At 46.6% G+C, this 21,556-nt stretch overlaps 1 protein-coding gene across 4 annotated transcripts in view; it reads left to right on the top strand.

Moving 5' to 3' along the window:
- Positions 1-20,889, top strand: part of Ttll6 (tubulin tyrosine ligase like 6) — a 38,186-nt gene extending 17,297 nt beyond the window's left edge. For 2 of the 4 annotated variants that reach the window (XM_076935914.1, XM_034507149.2), the window contains exons 9-16: positions 2,634-2,859; positions 4,537-4,712; positions 8,628-8,816; positions 9,813-9,987; positions 11,031-11,309; positions 15,960-16,290; positions 17,957-18,227; positions 20,201-20,889. In XM_076935914.1, coding sequence (XP_076792029.1) covers positions 2,634-2,859; positions 4,537-4,712; positions 8,628-8,816; positions 9,813-9,987; positions 11,031-11,309; positions 15,960-16,290; positions 17,957-18,195 — 1,615 coding nt within the window. In that variant the 3' untranslated portion in view covers positions 18,196-18,227; positions 20,201-20,889. Of the gene's footprint in view, positions 1-2,633; positions 2,860-4,536; positions 4,713-8,627; positions 8,817-9,812; positions 9,988-11,030; positions 11,310-15,959; positions 16,291-17,956; positions 18,228-20,152 lie in introns of all 4 variants that reach the window. The other 2 variants (XM_076935915.1, XM_076935916.1) reach the window with 2 other exon arrangements.
- The last annotated feature ends 667 nt before the right edge of the window (positions 20,890-21,556 follow it).

Raw genomic sequence — 21,556 nt, 5'->3', positions numbered from 1 at the left:
GTGGTGTGGTTGACATACAGTAGTGTTGGGTCCTAGTACCCGGGAGCTCTCAGACTGAGGCAGGAGGATAAGTTTCAGGCTAGCTTGGGCTATACAGTGAGACCCTGGAGTCAGAGATAGGAATAGAGACAGAGACAAGAGAGGGGAGAGGAAGAAAGGAAAGAAAGAGGAGGGAGAGAGGGAGGGAGGGTAAGACAGAGGAAGAGAGAGAAGAGAGAGAAAATATAAATTTTAAAACATTGAAACCATACTAGGCCTCAGGCCCTCATGCCTGATGGACAGGGTGTTGTGGGGACAGTCAGACCAAAATAAAATATAGACAGTTCTGGTAATATTCCCCCGCCCCCAGTAGAATTCAACCCAAGGCATCATACATGTTAAACAAGTGTTCTAGCCGAGAGCTCATACCCTCTCCTGACCCTCAAATAACACCCAACCTCTGTGCTTTTCTTGCTCTGACCTCTCCCTCTTTTTTGGGCCCCTCTCCATCCGAGCAGCCGTCTGCCCCCAAGGGCTCTGCTCTGTCCTCTCCTGGCTCAGCCTCTCTCCCCTAGAGACCCATCTCTTCTCAGCTTTGCAAGTGTGCCAGAGAGAGCCTGATTTTATAATAGAGCCACACCCACAACTCTTTCAGCCATGCAAAGATTAATCCACTTAAGAGGGCAGAGCCCTTCCAAAGGTCAGGTCTCCCAACACTCCAGCACTGGGGGCCAAGTTTCTAATACTTGAGCTTAGAGGAACACATTCAGTCCATATGTCCTGGCCTCCAGTGTGCATCCCAGATTGCCCCCTCCCCTCTTTCTTCCCTTCCTTTCTTTCTGCTCACCCCCAGCTTCGTTTTGAGACCTAAGGTCTCATCTGCTGAGACCTAAGACAGCTTTCTCATGCTAACTATCTTGCCTCCTCTAAGTTGGCAACAGAGGTCAAGCGCACCCCCAGTTTTTGCCTTTACGTTGCCACTGGGGTTCAAGGTCAGCAGGACCAGTAGAAGAGGAAAAGATGGAAAATTTGTGAGCCTGAAGGGCCTCTGGGCAGATGCCATCACCTTTCTGCCTGCCTGACACACGCCTGGTGTTACAGTGAACCGAGTCACTGCGGAACGTTAGAAAATTGCCAGGCAGAGTGCATTCACAGTGACGGGTGCCGAGTCATCAAGAAAGGGTTATGCTGTGTTTGTAACACGTGTTATAGGAAATCAGGGAAATGTGTAGTCTATTCTAGGAAACTTTATTTCCCAAATAGGCAAATTAAAGTTGTGTTTTTTTTTTTTTTTCTCCACTAGAAAGGCTTGGCTTTCAACAGTGTGGAAAATCCATTTATGCAAAACAGTTCAACCTGACAAAGGTGGGCTGAGAAATGCCTTTGGGTTGAGAGGCTCTGCTTGTCTGTCCTTCTCTAGACACATACTGGGTGCTTCCCATGCATGGACTCATTCCACGGCCCTTAGGCTTCCTATGACAGAGGTGGCAGTTGCCCAGACGGCCACCTGTTCAGTCCTGCCCCACAAGCTCCTTGGCTAGCACGCCAGCTCCTTCCTTTTAGACCCTTCACAGGAGCCCAGTGAAATGGCTTTTTAAACATAATTTTTAAAGCTGGGTGGGGCTGGTGCACTTAATCCCAGCACTCGGAAGGCAGAGATAGGTGGATCTCTGAGTTGGAGGCCAGCCTGGCTTACAAAGCCAGTTCTAGGACAGCTAGGGCTACATAAGAGAAACCTTGTCTTGAAAAACAAAACAAAATGTAACTACATTTATTTACTTATTTTTGGGAGGGAGTACATACCATGGTACCACAGTGCACACATGGAGGTCAGAGAAAAACCTGCTCTCCTTTCCGTGTGTGGATGCTGGAGACCAAACTCTGGTCATCAGGCTTGGAAGGTGACTCTCTCTGACAGGGTGACCAGGCACCTCAGACTTCCCAAGACAGAAGTTTCCTGGAATGTGGGCCTTTATGTTTAAATTGGGGACAGTATAGTTTGCTTGGGACAGCTTCCTCTAAGTATGGAAATGCTTATGGGCCTGCTGTTCTCTGTGGGCAGCCCCAAAGCAGGACTTTGTTTTCAGGTCCCTAGAATCTCAGGTGATTGAAGTGTGACCAAGGTGTCATTGTTCTTCAACGGCTCCCTACTTGTCTCTAAAGGTCACCAAAGGCTGAGAAACCATTACTGCTGAAGCAAACCAGTAATGTGAGGAGAGAGAGACAAAAAGACACACACACACACACAGAGACACACACAGAGAGACAGAGAAACACACAGAGAGAGACAGAGAGAAAGAGAGAGAGAGAGAGAGAGAGAGAGAGAGAGAGACTGACTGTCTCTGCATAAACACAGTCATTCTTGTGGTTTTCCAACCGATACTCAGTCAGCTCTTTCCTCAACCCACAGATGTTTCTTAGAAAGTTCTCAGGCTGTGTACCCCGAGGTTCTGGAGGCCTGAGGAGTCTGGGCTGTGACTACTACATGAGCACCTCCATACTGATCCAGCCTTGCTGTCACTCTGGCCTCTGGGTGCTCTTCCCCACTGTGTCTGGAGCCTTATCATCTCCAGAAGTTCCTGGTTTTCACCATGCTATGGCATTGGCTGACCAGGAATAATTCCCCTCCCTTATGCTCCATGTCCCCACTTCAGGAAACTCTCCACCTTCAACTTGTACATGAAGAGCCATGGCTACGACGTGGAGCAGATCTGGAGGGGCATTGAGGACGTTATCATCAAGACGCTCATATCGGCTCACCCAGTCATCAAGCATAATTACCACACCTGCTTCCCCAGCCACACACTCAACAGCGCCTGCTTTGAAATCCTGGGCTTTGACATCCTGTTGGACAGAAAGCTCAAGCCCTGGCTGCTGGAGGTAGGGAAGCTGGGGGTGTGTAAACTGTACCCCCATTTCACGGTCAGCCAGCTTCGGGGACTTTGCCTTCCTGGTTCACCTGGATTGGTTCAATTGACTTCTGTCACTTCCCTTTCCATGGTGCTTGCTACCCATGGGGTGTTTACGCTTAGCTGAGAAATGGCCACCAGAGGGGGCTAGACGGCTGGGAATTGTGCCTTCCCGAGGTCCAACCAGATTTACAACTGGCACCACTCTGAGGCAGATTGTAAAGGCCTGCTCTGCTTCCCGGGTCTCCCACAAAGACGCTGTTCCTCCTTAAAACTTGGTTGCCAGTGATTGGTTTCAAGTGGGAGCCAACCTGCCTGGCTCTCAGGGACCTGAGCTACCTGGTTCCAAACTCCAGTACAGGCATCAGAGTGGCGAAGCACAATCCCATGCCCTAAGTAGGAAGAGGAAGAGATTCCTGATTGACTTCTGTTCCTGACTAAATTCCATAGGCTTCTCAAGCCGCCATTCAAAGAGCACAAGCTCCAGAGACAAGGATGTAGAACCCTGGGTCTCTTCCCTCCCGTACACTCAACCCTTATTCTCAGGCTGGTGAAGCAGGGACATTGTTTGGAGCTCCCACCCAAGGACAGGATGAGGCTGCAGAAGTGGCTGGCACTCCACAAATGCCACACTGCACCTCTGAACAATATGGACTCTTCTGTGGGTGGGAACTGGTCTTCTAGGTGCCTCTGTCTCTCCTTCAGTTCTGATTGGCTTCTAGAAAGAATCACTCTGCTTCCAAACTTCAAATTGGCCTCTGATTTTTCCTCTGTATTTTCTTTTATCCCCCTTATACCCCTTTCCTCACTCAGTAGTCCTGCCAGACCCGGAACTCACAGAGATCCACCTGCTTTTGCCTCCCAAGTGTTGGGCTTAGAGCACTCCCAAGTGTTGGGCGCCACTTCCTCTGCTGTTCTTTTCTTGTTTTCCTCTCTTCTCCCCTCCTCCTCCTCTCTCTTCTTCTCTTTCCTGCTCCTTCCTTTCCCTCATTCCTCCCAAACTTCCATCTTTCCTACTTTTTTTTTGCTTGTTTGTTTGAAATAGGGTGCTGCCTTGTACCACAAATTATTCTAGAACTTATTATATTTTAACCTCAAATTTATGGCAGTTCTCTTGCCTCAGCCTCCTGGCACAAGCCACTTGTGTCTGGTCAAACCTGCGGTTTTAGATCTCTGCCTCCCTCCCCATCATGTGTTGTAGACAGCACAGTATATGAGAGAGACCGCATGCCTGCTCACACCCATGAGACCGAGGACCTATAGAGAGGGAACTCTTCTTCCTTCCAGAGGAGAAAGGGCTGAAATAAAGAGGTGGCAAAAGGGTGGTGCAGCCTTTGATCCCAGCGCTCAGGGAGCTGAGGCAGGTGCATTGCTGTGAGTTCCAGGTCAGCCTGGTCTTTGTAGGTCCAGGCTAGCTAAGGCTACATAGAGAGACCCTGTCTCAAAAAACAAACAAAACCTCCATCTGGTTACCCTAAAGGGGATTCTACTTCCTGCCTTCTCTGCTTTCTTCACAGTGGTTCCAGTCCCACACACACAGCCGGGGCCACGAGGCCAGCCTTGCCAGTAACCTGGAGGTGGAGTCTCGGCCTCATCTCTGCCTTCACACTGGTCAGCCCCATCCCCAACCCATGTCTTCTCGTCACAGGTCAACCATTCCCCAAGCTTCTCCACTGACTCCAAGTTGGATAAGGAGGTAAAGGACAGTCTGCTCTATGATGCCTTGGTCCTCATCAACCTGGGGAGCTGTGACAAAAAGAAAGTCTTGGAGGAGGAGCGACAGCGGGGACGCTTCCTGCAGCAGTGTCCAAATCGGGAGACCAGGTAGAGTGGAGCCTCTGGTCCCAGGAAGCCCATTCTCACACTGCCTGGCCCTCAGTTAAGACTGCCTGTCCTGGGCCGAGTTGTGACTAAAGTCTGCCAGTTCTGTGGCCTTTTTGTCACTTCCTGGAGGGTTGGGGATCTTGTTGTGAAGTGAAACTATATATACATAAGATATTAGGGAGACTGAGTGACATCATCCATATGGAGCCTTACCTAGTAAGCTATGGTACCATAGTTTGTTAGCAATTGTTAAGGTCCTTGACTGTTGGGCCGGTGAGGTGGCTCAGTAGATAAAGGCACTCTCAGCCAGACATGGTGGCTTATGCCTTTAATCCCAGCACTTGGGAGGCAGAGGCAGGTGGATCTCTGAGTTTGAGGTCAGCCTGGTCTACAGAGAGAGTTCCAGGATAACTGGGGCTACACTACACAGAAAGACCCTGTCTCAAACAAAACAAACTAACCAACCAACCAACCACCCCCCCCAAAAAAAAAGAAGAAGGCATTTGCCATCAGTCAGATGGCCAGATCCCATCCTTAGATTCCATAGGACAGAGAGAACCAACCTCTACAACCTGTCCTTTGACCTCCTTGCACCTTCTATGGGGTATATATGCATATGCAGAGATATACAAGAGATATACACTAAATAAATGAATGTAAAAAAAGATTTTTAACTGCATTTTATTGTTAAAGCACTTGACTAGCAAGCCTGAGGTCCTGGGAGAGAAAGACAGGACACACACACACACACACACACACACACAGAGAGAGAGAGAGAGAGAGAGAGAAAGAGAGAGAGAGAGAGAGAATGTATTGTGTGTTTTGAGGCAGAATCTCTGTTGTAGTAGTAGTGTGTGTGTGTGTGTGTGTGTGTGTGTGTGTGTGTGTGTTATGCACATGTTAGGGAGAAACCTGTGCATACTTGTGTGTGCTCATGTGCAGAGGCCAGAGAAGGACATTAGGCACTCTGTTACTCTCTATCTCATTCCTTTGAGACAGGGTCCCTCACTGACTCTGGAGCTAGACTGTGGTCCAGCATCAGGGTTACAGGCTGATGTGCAAACATGTGTAGACATGCAGGCCACACCCAGCTTTTTAGAACACTGGGATCTGACAGAGGTCCTCAGGCTCTTGTAACATCTCTCCAGCCCTCAGCCCTTGCTTTTTGTTTGTTTCCTTGCTTTTGATGTATTCTTTTGTTTGTTCTTCTTGGGGTATTTTTTTGTTGTTGTTTTGTTTTGTTTTTGAAATAGCATCTAGTGAACCTCAGGTTCCCATAGAACTTGCAACTCTTAGGCTGCTTAATTATGGAAAGTGCTGGGATTCCAGATGCATATCACTATGCCCAACAGAGTGGATCATTGCTAACAAGTAATAATCCTATGTAGAAGGTTCGTTTGTGGTGGTAACAGTATCTTTTATTTTCCTGCTTTAATTGTAACCTAGGAGCCTCGCTGCCTCCAGCTGCTAACCTAGACCCAGTCCTGGAAGCTTTTAGCCTCCATACAATCTGATCTAGACCTAGAATGTTTTCAGCCTCCGACACTGCTGAATAAACTCACTCTTTCTAGCTCTTTCTGAACTCTGGATGGTCAACCCCCATGTTCTAGCTCAAACTCCTCTCCAAGCTGACTGATTCAGTCTGGCTTCTCTCAGCTGCACCTGAATTGCTCTGCTGACCTCAAACTAACTCAGCAATATGTTCTAATCTTCTGGCTCCTTCTCTTTCTCCTTCTCTGACTCATTCTCTCTTCACCTGTGTCTACATTATTTTTTCTTCAACCTGTCTCTGTGAAACTGTCCTGGTAAAACTCCCTCCCTCCTTCCACTGTGCTGTTCTCTCTTAAGTAGCTTCCCTTTCCTCTCTCCTCTTGTGAGAGTTGGGCATATCTTATTCTGTCAAATCTTTCTCTGATTCATCACTTTTACTGTCACTCAGTTAGACTTCACTTTTTTTTTAATTTAATTTTATGGTTTTTTAAAAAAAGATTTATTTATTTATGTTATGTATATGAGTACACTGTTGCTCTGAGGACATTGGTTACAGATGGTTGTGAGCCACCATGTGGTTGCTGGGAATTGAACTCAGGACCTCTGGAAGAGCAATCAGTGCTCTTAACCACTGAACCATCTCTCCAGGCACCTTAATTTTATGTTTTACTTATTCACTTTACATCCCTCTCACTTCCCCACTTCTGGTTACCCCTTCCACAATACTTCCCCCATCTCCCCTCCCCTTCTCCTCTGAGCAGGTGGGGGCCCCTTCAGTATTCTCCCACCCTAATATTGCAAGTCTCTGCAAAGATGGGCACTTTCTTTCCCACTGAGGCCAGACAAGGCAGCCCAGTTAGAAGAACATATCCCATGTACAGGCAACAGTTTTTGAGATAGTCCCCCTTCCAGTTGTTTGGGACCCACATGAGGACCAAGCTGTACATCTGCTACATGTATGCAGGGAGGCCTAGGGTGTATACTCTTTGGTTGGTGGTTCAGACTCTGAGAGCCCCAAGAGTCCAGGTTAGTTGACTCTGTTGGTCTTTCTGTGAAGTTCCTATTTTCTTTAGGACCCACAATCCTTCCCCCTTTTCTTCCATAAGAATCCCCAAGCTCCATCCACTGTTTGGCTGTGTCTGTATCTGTCTGAGTCAGCTACTGGGTGGGGTCTCTCAGAGGCATACTCTGTTATGCCTGTCTTCAAGCATAACAGAGTATCATTAATAAGTTTCAGGAATTGGTGCTTGTCCATGGCACGGGTCTCAAGTTGGGCTGGTTATTGGTTGGCCATTCCCTCAGTCTTTCTCCCTCCCCCATGCATTGTCTACATTTTTTGTAGACAGGATAAATTTGGGGTTGAAAATTTTGTGAGTGGTTTGATGTCTCTATCAGTCCACTGGGGTTCCTGTCTAGCTATAGGAGGTGTTTTTTTTTTTTTTTTTTTCAGGTTCTATAGCTCCAGTATTGTGAGTCACAGCTAAGATCACCCCCATTGATTCTTGGGTACCTTTCTTATCCCAGGTCTCTGTCTCATCCTGGAGATGCCCCTTACTTTCTCACCCCCATCCATTGCAGGTTTCCATTCATTTTCATGGCCATCTGTCCATCTCTCCTGTCCTTTCCCACACTTGATCCTGAACCTTCTATTCCCATCCCCATCCCCGTTCCCCAAACATCAACATGGTTCAAACATGGGTGCTTCCTTCTACAAACTAACTTTCCCTTCGTTGTTTGGGATGAAAGGTGAGTACTAAGGATGTGTCTGTATTCCAGTCAGAGGTATTAAAGGTGTGTGCTAAGGCTGAGCTACACCATAACTAGAAATGGGTATTTTCAGTAAATACACAATCTTAGGGTTCACAGTGTGATCACATATCCTGCAACAAGAAGTTAGCAACTTGAACAATTTTACTAAGACTGTTTGTTTGTTCCTGGACACTGTAGATTAAGATGGATACATATAATTATATGAAATAAATAGATTAATATCACATGAGGATTTAGAAATTCCCAGTCTTAGAAACAAAAGCAGTGGAGTGGTGGTGGTGCAGCCTTTAATCCCAGCACTCAGGAGGCAGAGGCAGGAGAATCTCTCTGAATTCGAGGCCAGCCTGGTCTACAGAATGAGTTTCAGGACAGCCAAGGCTACACAGAGAAACCCTGTCTCGAAAAACCAAAAACCAAAACCAAAAACAAAAACAAAAAAGAAAGAAAGAAAGAAAGAAAGAAAAACCAAAGAAACAAACAAACGAACAAAAAAAAAAAAAAAGAAAAGAAAAGAAAGAAAGAAAGATTCTTGCTTTTATTTTTAACAAACACTGATCAACCACTATTATGTGCAGGGCCCTAGATGACACCCAGCTTGGACATGTCCCTTCCAAGAAACCATAACTGTAGCCCTGTATTCTGATTTCCCCACAGGATGGAGGAAGTCAAGGGTTTCCAGGCAGTGAGGTTACAGAAAACAGAGGAATATGAGAAGAAAAACTGTGGCGGCTTCCGGCTCATCTACCCTGGCCTGAATTTGGAGAAGTATGACAGGTTTTTCCAGGACAATAGCTCCCTCTTCCAGAACACTGTTGCTTCCAGAGCCCGGGAGCTGTATGCACGGTGAGAAGGCTTTCTCTAGGGCTGAGGTGGGCAGGGTGTTCTGGTAACTGTGCTTGAATCTGCTCCCCTGGGTGGGCACAAGGTAGCAGGGAGAAGTTCTGTGTCCCAGTTCCCAACCTTGCAGCTGACAGAAGAACATCCGGTCCAGGTCTCACAAGGACCAGGAACTGGGAGATTCCACAGCACAGCGAGTCACTAAATAGATGACCTACTGTTTTAGATAATTTATCTTTGAGACAAATGCCCCCGGCCCACCACTGCCTCAAAAGTGTGTTATGAATCCAGGCTATATGGTATCTGAGGTCTTGAAGAGAAGCATCCAATTAGGTCGACTCCTTACCAAGCACCTCAGTTATAAGAGGCAGAGGCAGAGGCAGAGCATAGAGAAGGTCAGATATCAAGATGACACCGAAGGACTTAGAACTACCCTGTCTCCTGTCTCCAGAGACCAAGGGATTTCATCTGGTACACTGCCCTTGGTCCAGTCCCAGGGTTGACTAGCCAGAGAGCCTAGCAAATGAAGTGGCCCAACATGGGAGCCCCTAGCTTTAGCCCCCTACCCAGCCCCTCTTTCCAGGGGTACAGTGGCATGAGAAGTAGCTCTTCCTTGGAAGCATGCTATTCCCCAGACTGGGTATGGCTGGAAAGATGGTGCTCTCTTGTCTACTCTGCTCCTTGGCCTTCCAGTCACTTGTGTGCAGGTGCTCCACCCTCCAGTCCATCTTTTTACTGTTTATTTTACATGTATAGGTGTTTTGATTATATGTCTATGCGTGCAGTGCCTGCAGAGTCCAGAAGAATGCACCAGATCCCCTTACAACAGACAGTCCTGAGCTGCCATGTGGATGCTGGGAATTGAACCAGGGTCTCATGGAAGACCAGTGCTTTTAACCACTGAGCCATCTCTCCAGCCCCTTCTCTGTTCTATCTCATCAGTCCCCTAAGAAGAGTGCCTGCTCCTTCGCCCATGACACTCACCTGTTTTTCAACCAACAGGCAGCTGATCCAGGAGCTGAGGCAGAAACAGGAAAAAAAAATCTTCCTAAAAAAAGAGAGGAAAGAAGAGATGCAGGGCGAGTCTGCGGGTGAGCAGGCAAGAGACAAAATCATGCGGCTCCAGCGACAGAGACAGCAGCTGAAGTGCAAGACGGCCACCTGTCCCCCTAAACAAGTAAACTCCCATGAGGGGGGCGTGTGTATAACCAGCACCTTGCCCAGGCTTGGACCGATCCGTGGGAGGGTTCCACGGAGACCTCTGCTCCGAGCACAGACACACTGATGGGCTCCCAAAAGGCTGAACTACAGGAAGGGGTTTAGAAGGCGCTCAGAGCCTGGCATCCATTAGATGACCCCTCCATCCTGGTGTCAGAGGATGCACACACTGGTCTGACTCTGCTAGAGACTGAGCCTGAGGCCATGTGGGGAGTGCGCCCCACAATTGTGTATACTCAATGCTCTCATGTCCAACCTGGGCGGGAATGGCTCCCCAGAAGGGCTTCTGTGAGACATGATCCTCAGGACACTCCATGGGGATGACTAAGCAGGGCAGGGTGCTTCTGACATGCTTTCTGCACAGGGTAGCCCAGCCCCTGGCGAGCCGCCTCACTGTCCCGGGATCTGAGTCTTTGGTTTCTCCATCTCCAGCCTCCTCTCTTCTACGTCCATGACAGCTTCCCTCCAAGCTCCTAGTTATTTATTTTCAAAGTGTCTTACTCTCACTGTGGAGCCCTTGCTGGCTGGCCTGGAACTCACTATGTAGACCATGCTATCCTATAACTCCTGGCTATCCTGCAGGCGTGCTGGGATCACAGGAGTGAGCTACCATGCCTGATAATCTCCTTAGTCTTGAAGACTTCACCTGGAAGGGCTAGAGCTGGGTCGGAGACTACTTTCAACTTTGTTGGGGGTTGAGGGGAGGGGTGTCACAGACTCTTTAGGAATCTGATGAAAACTATGGAATTCTTTGCCATAAGCATGCCCTGTGCTGTTTGTAACCTGAGTTTCAAGTGACTAACAGACTCCCTCTCATAATCCAGCCATGAGCTTTTAAGGGTTCCAGAACCCAGGCTAAGAGCTCCAGATTAGAAAGTCTTTGGTGTCTCCTGTTTGCTTTCTCCTCGCCTCTTTTGCACCTTCCCTGGGATGCAGATGGATCTGATGGTGGACAGGACCCCCGTTCCCCACGGGCTGCATGTTTGCTTTCCTCCTTCCCAGTCCTATCATCCAGTGACCTTAGTATCCTGCACATCTGACTTGCTATTGAATATCAGAGGCTTAAAGAAAAATGAAACTGCCAGTAGCCCCGACCAGAAGGACTCCAAGAAGGAGGCCATCCTCATGCCTTGCAAGCCTGTGTCGGCAAGGAACTACAGTTCTGTCCCTGACCTCAGGAGTTCAAACCCCAGCTGCTCCGAGCCAGAGTTCCATATGCCCAGTTCCAAAGTCAAGGAAGTCAAGTCGGCCTTTTTAGTGAACATAGTTAGCAGTGCCCAGGTAAGTAGAGGGTCGTGCTCTGCGAGTGGGTGATGGGAGAGTCTTGCTTTCTCGTCCCTTTTCTGTCCCTAACTTGTAGCTCTTCAAGTACCCACCGCTGTGGCTTGAGCCTCAGTTCTCCCCTTGTGGAGCTCAAACTGTGGAATGGCACACCTGCTGGGAGGGTCAGCCAGGGATGGATTGAGGAGGACCTCTCCCATAGTGCCTTCTTACAGGCGGGTCGCTGTTCACTCAGCTCATCTCCTCCAGTGCACTGTCTCAAATCTAGATGCTTCAGACAGAACCATGTGTCCTCTTACGGTTCTAGAACCTCCAGTGTGGGCAAGGTCAGGTTTCCTCTGACGTCTCTGGAGAGGAAAGTCTTTTTTGCTTCATCATAGTCTGATGGCTGCTGGCAAGCATTGATCAGTGACAACGTTGACTGCCTATGTTGTCACGGAGCCTTGTTTTTGTTCGTTTGTTTGTTTGTTTGTTTGGTTGGTTGGTTTGAGGCAGGGTCATCACAAATTCTAGAAATCTCTGTGCCTCTGCCTCCTGAGTGCTGGGATTAAACATGTGCCAGCACACCTAATGATAAATTTATTTTGATGAGGTAGGTGAGGTGAAGCATACCTGTGGTCCCAATTCTCTGGAAGGCTGCTGGAGCAGTAGGGTCACTTAAGCTCCAGAATTGAAGGCTAACCTAGTCCGTCTTAAATATTTTAGTGTGTGTGTGTGTGTGTGTGTGTGTGTGTGTGTGTACATCACTTGAGTGCAGTGCCAGCAGGTCAGAAGAGGCCATCAGATTTCCTGGAACTGGAGTTATAGGCAGTTGTGAGCCACCATGTGGGTGCTGGGAACTAAACCTGGGTCTTCTGTGAAAACAGCAAACGCTCTTAACTGCAGAGTCATCTCTCCATCCCCCAGTCTATCCCATCTGTGTATTTAATATAATAAATGTCCACAAACAGAATCAGATAGAAAGTCTCCCTATCATGTGCTTCTGTAGTCACAGGTTCAAAAATCTACAGATCAAAAAGTATTTTTAAAACAATGACATCTTTCCTAAACATACACATTTCCTTTTTTTTTTTTTTAAATGCATGTGTGCATGTGCCTGTCTGTGTGTGTGACAACCTTAGGTGTCAGTCATCAGATACCATCCACTTTGTTTCTTGAGACAGGAGCTCACTGGTTTGGAACTCACCAAGTAGGCTAGGCTAGCTAGTTCATATGCTCCTGAGTCCTTCTGTCTCTGTGTCTCCCCTGCTAGGATTACAAGTATAAGCTTCTAAAACAATCAATCAAACAAACAAACAAACCCTGAGTTCTGAGGATCAATCTCTGGAGCTCCTGCTTGGGAGACAAACACTCTTAACACCCGAGTCACATCTCTCCAGCCCCACTCTATTTCTTGCACTGCTGAGGATTGAGGCCAAGACCTTGAGCATGCCAGGCAAGAGCTCTTATCACTGAGCTATATATACCCCGCGCCCTTGTTTCTGAGAGCTTTTAATCCCAGTACTCAGGGAGGCAGAGGCAGGTGGATTTCTGAGTCTGAGGACAGCTTGGTCTACAGAACAAGTTCCAGGACAGCCAGGGCTACACAGAGAGACCCTGTTGAAATACACATACACATAATTCCAAGCTTTTGCTTTTGAGACAGGGCCTTTCTGTGGCTCTGGCTGGCCTCAGTTTCGGTGTGTAACTCAGGCTAGCCTCTCAAGCGCCTCCTGTTTCTGCATCCTGGATGCCATCATAGAGTGTAAGTATGCACCGCCATGCCTGGCGTCGGCAGGCAGACATTTTCCATGGCAGCATTCTCCAAACAATACAGTGTAACAGCGATTTATGAAGCATTTCCATTGTGTTAGGCATTATGCTATACGTCCATCTAGAGGTGACTTAAAGTATGAGAGGTAGTTGTGGTGGTGCACATCTGTGATCCCAGCACTTGAAAGGAGGCAGGAAGATCTGTGGTTCAAGGTCATCCTTGCCTACATGCAGATCAACCTAGGATCCACAAGACGTTGACTCGAAAACCTAAACAGTGACGACAAAGAACTATCTGGATGCGATTTGCAGGTGACACACAAGTACTACATTTTATAGAAAGGCCCCCGATAGCCCTTGGATTACGGTAGCCTTGAGCTGAGGTGTCCCTGGACCAGTCCTCTTTAGACACCAAATGACAGCATTTACAGCTCTTTCACTCCAGAACCAAGCCAAAGAAACAGCAACAATGAAATGTTTAAAGAGTTTATTCAGCAGTCAAATGTCTAGTTTTTATTTGAAAAAACAAAACCATACCCCCCCCAAAAAAAGACCCCAAAAACAAACAACCAAAAAAACCAAAAGCAAAACCGAAGTGTGGTGGTGAATGCCTTTAATCCCAGGACTCAGGAGGTGAGGATATTTGTAAGTTCAAGGAGAGACTGGTCTACAAAGAAAGTTCCAGGACAGCCAGGGCTACACAGAAAAGCCCTGCCTTAAAACAAAACAAAACAAAACAACAACAACAACAGTTGACAGGTATGGAGAATCATGCCTTTAATCTCAGCACTTGGGGGAGCAAAGGCAGGTGGATCTCTGAATTCAAGCTGGTATTCATAGTTCCAGGATGTCCAGGGATATATAGAGGGACCTTATCCTACAACAAACAAACATAAAAGTTGACTCTAGGTTGGCCCAAGCATTGCTCCATTAGCGTACAGAAACTTCAAAGCAGTATAGTGGAGCACACCATTAATTCCAACACTCACTAGGAAGAGGCAGGTGAATCTCTGAGAACAGCCTGGACTGCAGAGCAAGCTCCAGGCCAGCTAGGGCTGCCCGGGGAGACCCTATGAAAAAGAAAGAAAAAATAGCCTGAAAGAGCTACTAACTCTTTCCTCCATGTGAGGGTACAGAAATTGACTGTTTAGGAAGAATTAGGTTTCAAAGACATAAAATCAGGCTAGGGGATGTAGCTCAGATGTAGACTGCTAGCCTTGAATGCACTAGGCTCCTGGGTTCAATCCAAATCACTACGAATTAAAAAAAAAAAAAAAGTTTTAATGAAAAAAACAAAAAACCAAATCCAGCCAGTACCTTGATCTTGGGCTTCTCAGACTCCAATACTCTGGAAAAAAAAAAAAAAAAAGTTTCTTCTGTTTATAAACCACTCAAAGGTGCTGGACAGTGGTGGCCCATGCCTTTAATCCCAGTACTTGGGAGGCAGAGGCAGGCAGAATTCCAAGTTCAAGGCCAGCCTGGTCTACAGAGTGAGTTCCAGGACAGCCAGGGCTACACAGAGAAACCTTGTCTTAAAAAGCCGAAAAAAAATGAAAAAATGAAAAAAAAAAAGAAAACAACAACAACAAAAACCACTCAAAGTTGTTTTTCGGGGGCTGGAGAGATGGCTCAGTGGTTAAGAGCACTGACTGCTCTTCCAGAGGTCCTGAGTTCAATTCCCAGCAACCACATGGTGGCTTACAATCATCTGTAATGGGATCTGACAGCTACAGTGTACTCACATACATAAAATAAATCAATAATTCTTAAAAAAAAAAAAAAAAAGTTGTTTTGCAGAAGGCAGTTCTCTTCTTCCACCACGTGGGGCCTGGGCATTGAATGCCCTGTGTTCAGGCTTGGCAGCAAGCACCTTTACCCACACAGCCATTTTTTTCTTCCTTTTTAATGATTTTATCTTCATTGGTGTTTTGCCTGCATGTATGTCTGTCTACGTGCAGGTGTTAGGTCCCCTGGGGCTATGAGCTGCCATGTGGGTCCTGGGAATTGAACCCAGGCTTGTGGAACCTGGAACCTCTTCCATGGCTGACCCATCTCTCCAGCCCACTGCAAAGTCATCTGAATGGCTCTCAAAGGTGTTTGGTTACTGAAGCCAGAGCTGAGTAAAAAAAACGTATCAGATATAGAAGTTGCAAACCATGTCTCCACCTTGTAGGTAAATTTCTCTCTCCTTATTGTTGCTATCACTGTGAGGGTCTGAGTTTGAGGAAGTCTTGCTTACCTACTTCTGCTTTTGTTGCTGTGCCCAACGGTCACTGTCAAACCCAAAGTCATGGAGCCGTAAGGCATATCCTTTTTCTCTGTCTGCCTATTTAAGGGATTTGATTTTAATGTTTTGTTATTGTTCTTGATGGGGTCTCACTATAGAACCCTGAGTGGCTTAGAAATCACTATGTAGACCAGGCTTGCCTTGAATTCACAGAGATCCATCTGTCTCTGTCTTTTTAAAAATAAGATTTAATAAGATTAATTTTTAAAAATCTTATACGCTGGACAGTAGTGTCACACACCTTTTAATCTTGCCACTCAGGGGGCAGAGGCAGGCACATCTCTGTGAGTTTGAGGCTAGCCTGGTCTACAGAGTTCCAGGACAGCCAGGTTTATACAGTAAAATGGTGTCTCAAAACGACAAAGGCAAACAGATCAATAAGATAAATAAAAATGTGTGTCTGTGAGTGTGCACATGTGCCATACATGTACACCATGAGTGTCAGGTATTCATAGAGAACCAGAAGAGATCATTGGGAACTAGAATCCCTTCTCCAGCCCCCGAGAGCAGCTCTTAATTCACCACTGTGACCATTTCTGGTGTTTCCTTCAGGAGCAAGGAGGGATCCCTCTGCCTCCCACAGTCTCATTTCAGGCCGTTTTGTTTTTCAGACTGTAACATCTATAGACACCTCCCCAGACGCCACAGTCCCCATCTCAACCTCTCTAGAGTCCCTGGCAAGCACGAGCCTCTCCACCAGCCCTGACTGCAGCAGCCCCGAGAGTATCCGGATGGTCTCTTACAACCACAAGCATCAGAAGGTCTCCCACAAGCCGATCCAGGAGAAGAAATCCAAGCCTCTCATGTTTTCCAAATCCAGGCAGTTGGACCTGAACTGTACCTCGATGAAGAATGACATTAAGAAGCAGTATCTGATGTCAGAGATACTGCAGAAGGTTCAAATGAAGAAGAAACGCCCCTTGTTCCCGACTCCCAAGTCACGTGAGTACGGGCGTAGGCTGGGCTGTACCAAGAGCTTAGGCTCTGGAGTCAGCTTTCTCTTACCTGATAAAGCGACTCCTGTTGTTAACTTCTAAGGAGAATACGATGGTTTTAGGCTCATGGCTTTCAGAGGCTTGGTGGATGACCGAGCAGACCTTCAGTGTTTTAGGTCTCTGATGGGAGTGTGTGCTTTCACAGCAGTGGGGGGCGGGGGGCAGGGTGAGTCAAACTCCCTCGGGTTTTTTGTTTGGTTGTTTGTTTTGTTTGTTTGTTTTGTTTTGTTTTGGTTTTGGTTTTGGTTTTTTTTTTTTTTTTTTTTTTTTTTTTTGGCTAACCACCATAGCCTCCATATCCTCTCAGGAGCATCAGGTGACAAACTTTAACTTCAGGCCTTTGGGAGGCATTCAACTTCCAAACTGTTAGGGCACATGCCTGCAGTCTCAGCAATCAGGAGGCTAAGACAAGAGGATCCTGAGTTTGCAGCTAGCCTGAGTGATACAGCAAGACACTTTCTCAAAAATACATACATGCATACATACATACATACATACATACATACATGCATACATACACATAAATAAACACATAAATAAATAAGTTTATTACATGGGTCTTTTGTGTGCATACATGTCTGCATACCATATGCATACCTGATACCCTTGGAGGATTCCCTGGGATTGGATTTATGGACAATTGTAAGCCTCACCATGGGTGCTGGGATTTGAACCTAGGTCCTCTGGAAGAACAGCCAGTGTCTTAACTGTTGAGCTGTCTCTTTAGCCCCAACAAATAAAATGCTTAAAAATATAAATAAATAAAAATGATAAGGGCTGGTGACATGGCTCAGTGGTTAAAAGGGCAATTGCCACATAACCCTGATGTCCTGGATTTGATCACTGGGACCCCCGTAAAGGTGAGCGGGATGAATTGAGTCCACAAAACTGTTCTTTGACTTCCACCTGTGTGCTGCAGTACACCCTCCCCCCCCACACACGCAAATCAAATAGTTTACATTAAAAAAACTAGAGGTTTGAAGAGATGATTCAGTAGTTAAGAGCACTGGCTGTTTTTGACCCAGGCTCAATTCCCAACACCCACATGGCTTCTCACAACTCTCTGTAACGCCAATTCCAGGCAATTCCATGCCCTTTTCTGGCCTCCATGGGCATCAGGTATACATGTGGTACACAGACTGACATACAGGTGAAACACTGATTAAAAAAAATAAAAATAATTGCTACCCCCCCAAAAAAAAACCCAAAAATAAAACTAATAGTGACAAGAAGATTCAAATCATATAGGATTAAAGAGAGGGGAACCAGTTGGAACAGATCCCAAGGTTTTAGGATTCCCAGGTCAAAAGGGTTGGTTAGATCCTCTTCTCTATGTGATGATGTAGCCGGGGCCCATGTTCTTAGAGACTCTCCATCCCCTCTGAGCAAGGGTCAACAGAGGGCTGGCACTTAACATCCCCGACTCTTGTTCATATGAGCTCCATGCTCTGCGCCAACCCTGGGAGGTCAAAGAAACTGAGTGGAGCAGAGAAGCAATGGCTGACTTTGATTCCAAGACCTTTAGCCAGTTTTGGGGCATGGTAGCCTGAATAGCAGCAGGAGGGCGTGGTCTCCAGAACCTGCACCTACTGACACTGACGATGCCTTTCCAGAATACCCATCCTTGTCCAAGGAGCGGGGCCACCACGGCCGCGGCTCCAGCAGGAAGAAGGAGATGGTCGTACCCTCCATTGTCGTCCTGCAGGCTTCCCACAGCCGTGCTGAATCTCTGAATGACCTTCTGGTAGTTGCCACGCAGGCCCGTCTGGACCCTCGGCCCAGCAGAAGCCATTCGGGTACTACAACAAGGGACTCTGGCACACAGGACCCAAAGCACACTGCCACTGCCTGAGGTCTGGTCAAAAAGGACTCGAGAGGAATCAGGTGGGTACCGCCCTTATTCTGCAGATGGGTCATCTCGATGTCAGTTCCTCTCTTGATCTTCCTGGAGTGTTGGGTATGTAGAATAGATGGATTGATGAAGACCTACAGGTAAGTCAACAGCTGGGACTCTCAAAATGAGACCCTTGCTTGGCCTACTTCTACGGTGCTGTCACGAGGTGCCTTCTGCCTGTGGCTCAAGTTGAGACAGTCATAAATAGAGATCCCAGAACCAGAAAGAACCTTGTCAACATCAACAGATTGATGCTCATGTCTCTTAAGCTGTACAGGCTTGGCTCTAACCTGTGTGACTGACATTAAAGGCTAGGCTAGCCCTGTAACAAAGGGGGCGGATGACAGGATAATTAATAGATTCTAAAAGTTGTCTCCAGAGTTATCAGACCACCACAAAATAAGAAAGCAATCTCTCTCTCTCTCTCCACACACACACACACACACACACACACACACACACACACACACACACACAAATGAGTTATATTTAGCAGAATATATGCAGAGGGCCAGTGTAAGGAAGGGGCTTTTGCATGGTAGATGACAACTGAGTAAGAGAAATAACACGGGGCTGTGTGGCAGACGGCTTTGTTCAGTAAATATAATGCCAATATACTTCACACATAGCAAGTTCGTATACCAGCTTTCCTGGAATCCTTGTGGCAGTAACATAAGGTTGGCAAGGAAGAGGTTACTTGATCCACAATTTGGAGGTGAAGAAGATCAAGGTTTGAGGATGTCTAATCTCTTGCCCAACCTTCTTCTGTCCTCTTGAAAGTGGTTGGTTTTTTTTTTTTTTTTTTTTTCAAATAAGAAACCAAGGCAGAGAGGTTAAGTAACTACTGTCCAAAGACATGCTGCCAGTGCCTCCTCTTAAAAAACAATGTGCTTGATGGGCGTGGTGGTGCAGGCCTTTAATCCCAGCACCCGGGAGGCAGAGGCAGGTGGACTTCTGAGTTCGAGGCCAGCCTGGTCTACAGAGTGAGTTCCAGGACAGCCAGGGCTTCACAGAGAAACCCTGTCTCAGAAAACCAAACCAAACCAACCAAACAAACAAACAACCAAAAGATCAATAAGACCAGAACAAACAACCCTAAATAAAACGAAAAAAGCAAAACCATACAAAACAAAGCAAAAATAAATAAACAAAAAGCCCACAAAATACGTTTGAATTTATTTTATGTTGGCTAACTACTCCTAAACATTTGGTCTGCTCTGGAGTATTGTTGATATACCCAGTGATACTGCATTGGAGAAAAGTGATTTTTCCAGTTGCCACCAGGCATTCCAGTTTAGGGTGGGGCCCTGTGCTCACTTGCGTCTCTTAGGTACACTGGTCTCTAACCAGTAGCTCCTGCATCCAGCCATCTTACCCACTTTTTTTTTTTTTTTAAGTGTTTTGTTGTTGCTGTTTCAGATTAATTTATTTATTTTATGTATGTCAGTACATAAAAGAAGAGGGCATCAGATCCCATAACAGATGGTTGTGAGCCACCATGTGGTTGCTGGGAATTGAACTCAGGACCTCTGGAAGAGCAATCAGTGCTCTTAACCGATGAGCCATCTCTCCAGCCCCTAGCTCACCCACTTTTAATGACCCATGTCAAATGTCTGGGATGTAAGGTGTTAGGTGGAAGGATAAAGGTTATACAGGTGACATGTATTTCTGGTGGGCGAGGTTGTGACTCTCCTAAGTACCTCCCCCTACACTAGTAGAAATGATGACTTTAGGACTGGGTCTTAGGTCAGTGGCAGAGCAGGGCACTTGCCCTGCTTAATCCAGCATCACGAAAAAAAAAAAAAAACCAACCAAACAAACAAACAAACAAATAAAAAAGGGGTGAATTGACTTTACCATTTTAGAGGACTTCATAAAAAATAATCTAAGAAAAATCTATTTTTTTCCCTTCTAGAATCAGACTGGATCTTCACCATTTTCCCTTTCCTATCTCTTACTCCAGGAAATGATTTGTGTCTTCCTGCAGTGTCTGCAACATCTACAGAATGGACTGGAAGTTTCATTTCTGCATCTAGAAATTATGGTCTGATAACTGTCTTGTTGGTACCTTCAAGGACAGTGACCTTCTCTTCCGTGCTCTCCCTGTTAGTTGACAGTGCTATATGTGTGGGACGACTTACAGGGGTAGAGCGGTACTTACTTCCCTGGGGCAAAGTGCACTTGCCTTAGCTGTGGTTCTCCTCTGGGTCCCTCACACAATGGCCACTGTCATCCAGAACACTCCCCCGGGGTTAAGCAACTTGAGGGAGGAGTGAGGGGGAGGACTCATAATTTCCAGGAGTCCAGAGCCCTCATTCCACCTGCAAGCCTGTGCCAATCCCCCTCCTCCTCTCTAAAGAAAAAGAAGGCAGAGTCAGGACTAAGTGTGGCAGAATTCTGAGTCTTGGTGGAAAGAAGCAGGACACTTTCAAATTCACCAGCAGAAGAGAAACCACCTCCCTCTCCAGCCAGCCCAAAGACCTGCTGCCCAGCACCCGGACTGCCTCCTGCTGCTATCTTCCCCTCAGTCTTGCTGGCAAAGACAGGAAATGTGAGAGTACCTAGCCTGCAGGGGCTTCTTTCATTGACCTGCAGAAATTATATGTCTTCCCTCATGTATACATTGATAATAAATTGCCATGCTCAATACTAGCAAGGAGCCTGGTCCAGAATGGGAGGTGGGAAGGTAGTTACCCTGAGTACCCTTCAGTAATTCACAGAAATGTGTCAGGAGCCTTTGAAGTATTTCTTGGGAAGCCCTGCTCTTTTTGCTAGGACCTAGGAGCCTATAATGACTTGTCTGGGAGCCACAGTGATATATATATATATATATATATATATATATATATATATATATATATTACATAGAATATATATATATATATATACATATATATATAACATAGAATATATATATATAGTCATTTGGTCTTCTGGAGTTGGATTTCTAGGGATGAGTGCGGTGAGGAGGCTTTGTAGAGGGAGCATGGGGCAGGTCCAGGTGGGGTCTAAAGGTGAGCAAAATCCACAAACAGTGTTTGTAGATTTCCGATGGAATGGGCTTCCCACTTCAGCAATGTCTGGGGCATTTAATCCCACAGTACCCTCCCAAGCAGAAGACCTAAATTAGCCAAGTCTGTTTATAAGATAAAGTCACATTTATTTTCCCTAACAGACATTTTGGTACCTGTACCCCTGCTGCTAGAGCTGTGGTGGGCTGGGCGTCACGCAGACACGAGGAATCATTGCAGTCACTCAGGGCCCTGTACACAGAAGTGTTCTGCCCTTGTTTCTGTGCTCTGTGGCCCCCATCTTGAGA

This window comes from Arvicanthis niloticus, chromosome 6 (genome assembly GCF_011762505.2).
Source record: "Arvicanthis niloticus isolate mArvNil1 chromosome 6, mArvNil1.pat.X, whole genome shotgun sequence".
Classification (NCBI taxonomy): Eukaryota; Metazoa; Chordata; class Mammalia; order Rodentia; family Muridae; genus Arvicanthis; species Arvicanthis niloticus.
This window is presented reverse-complemented; position numbering and strand designations above follow the sequence as displayed.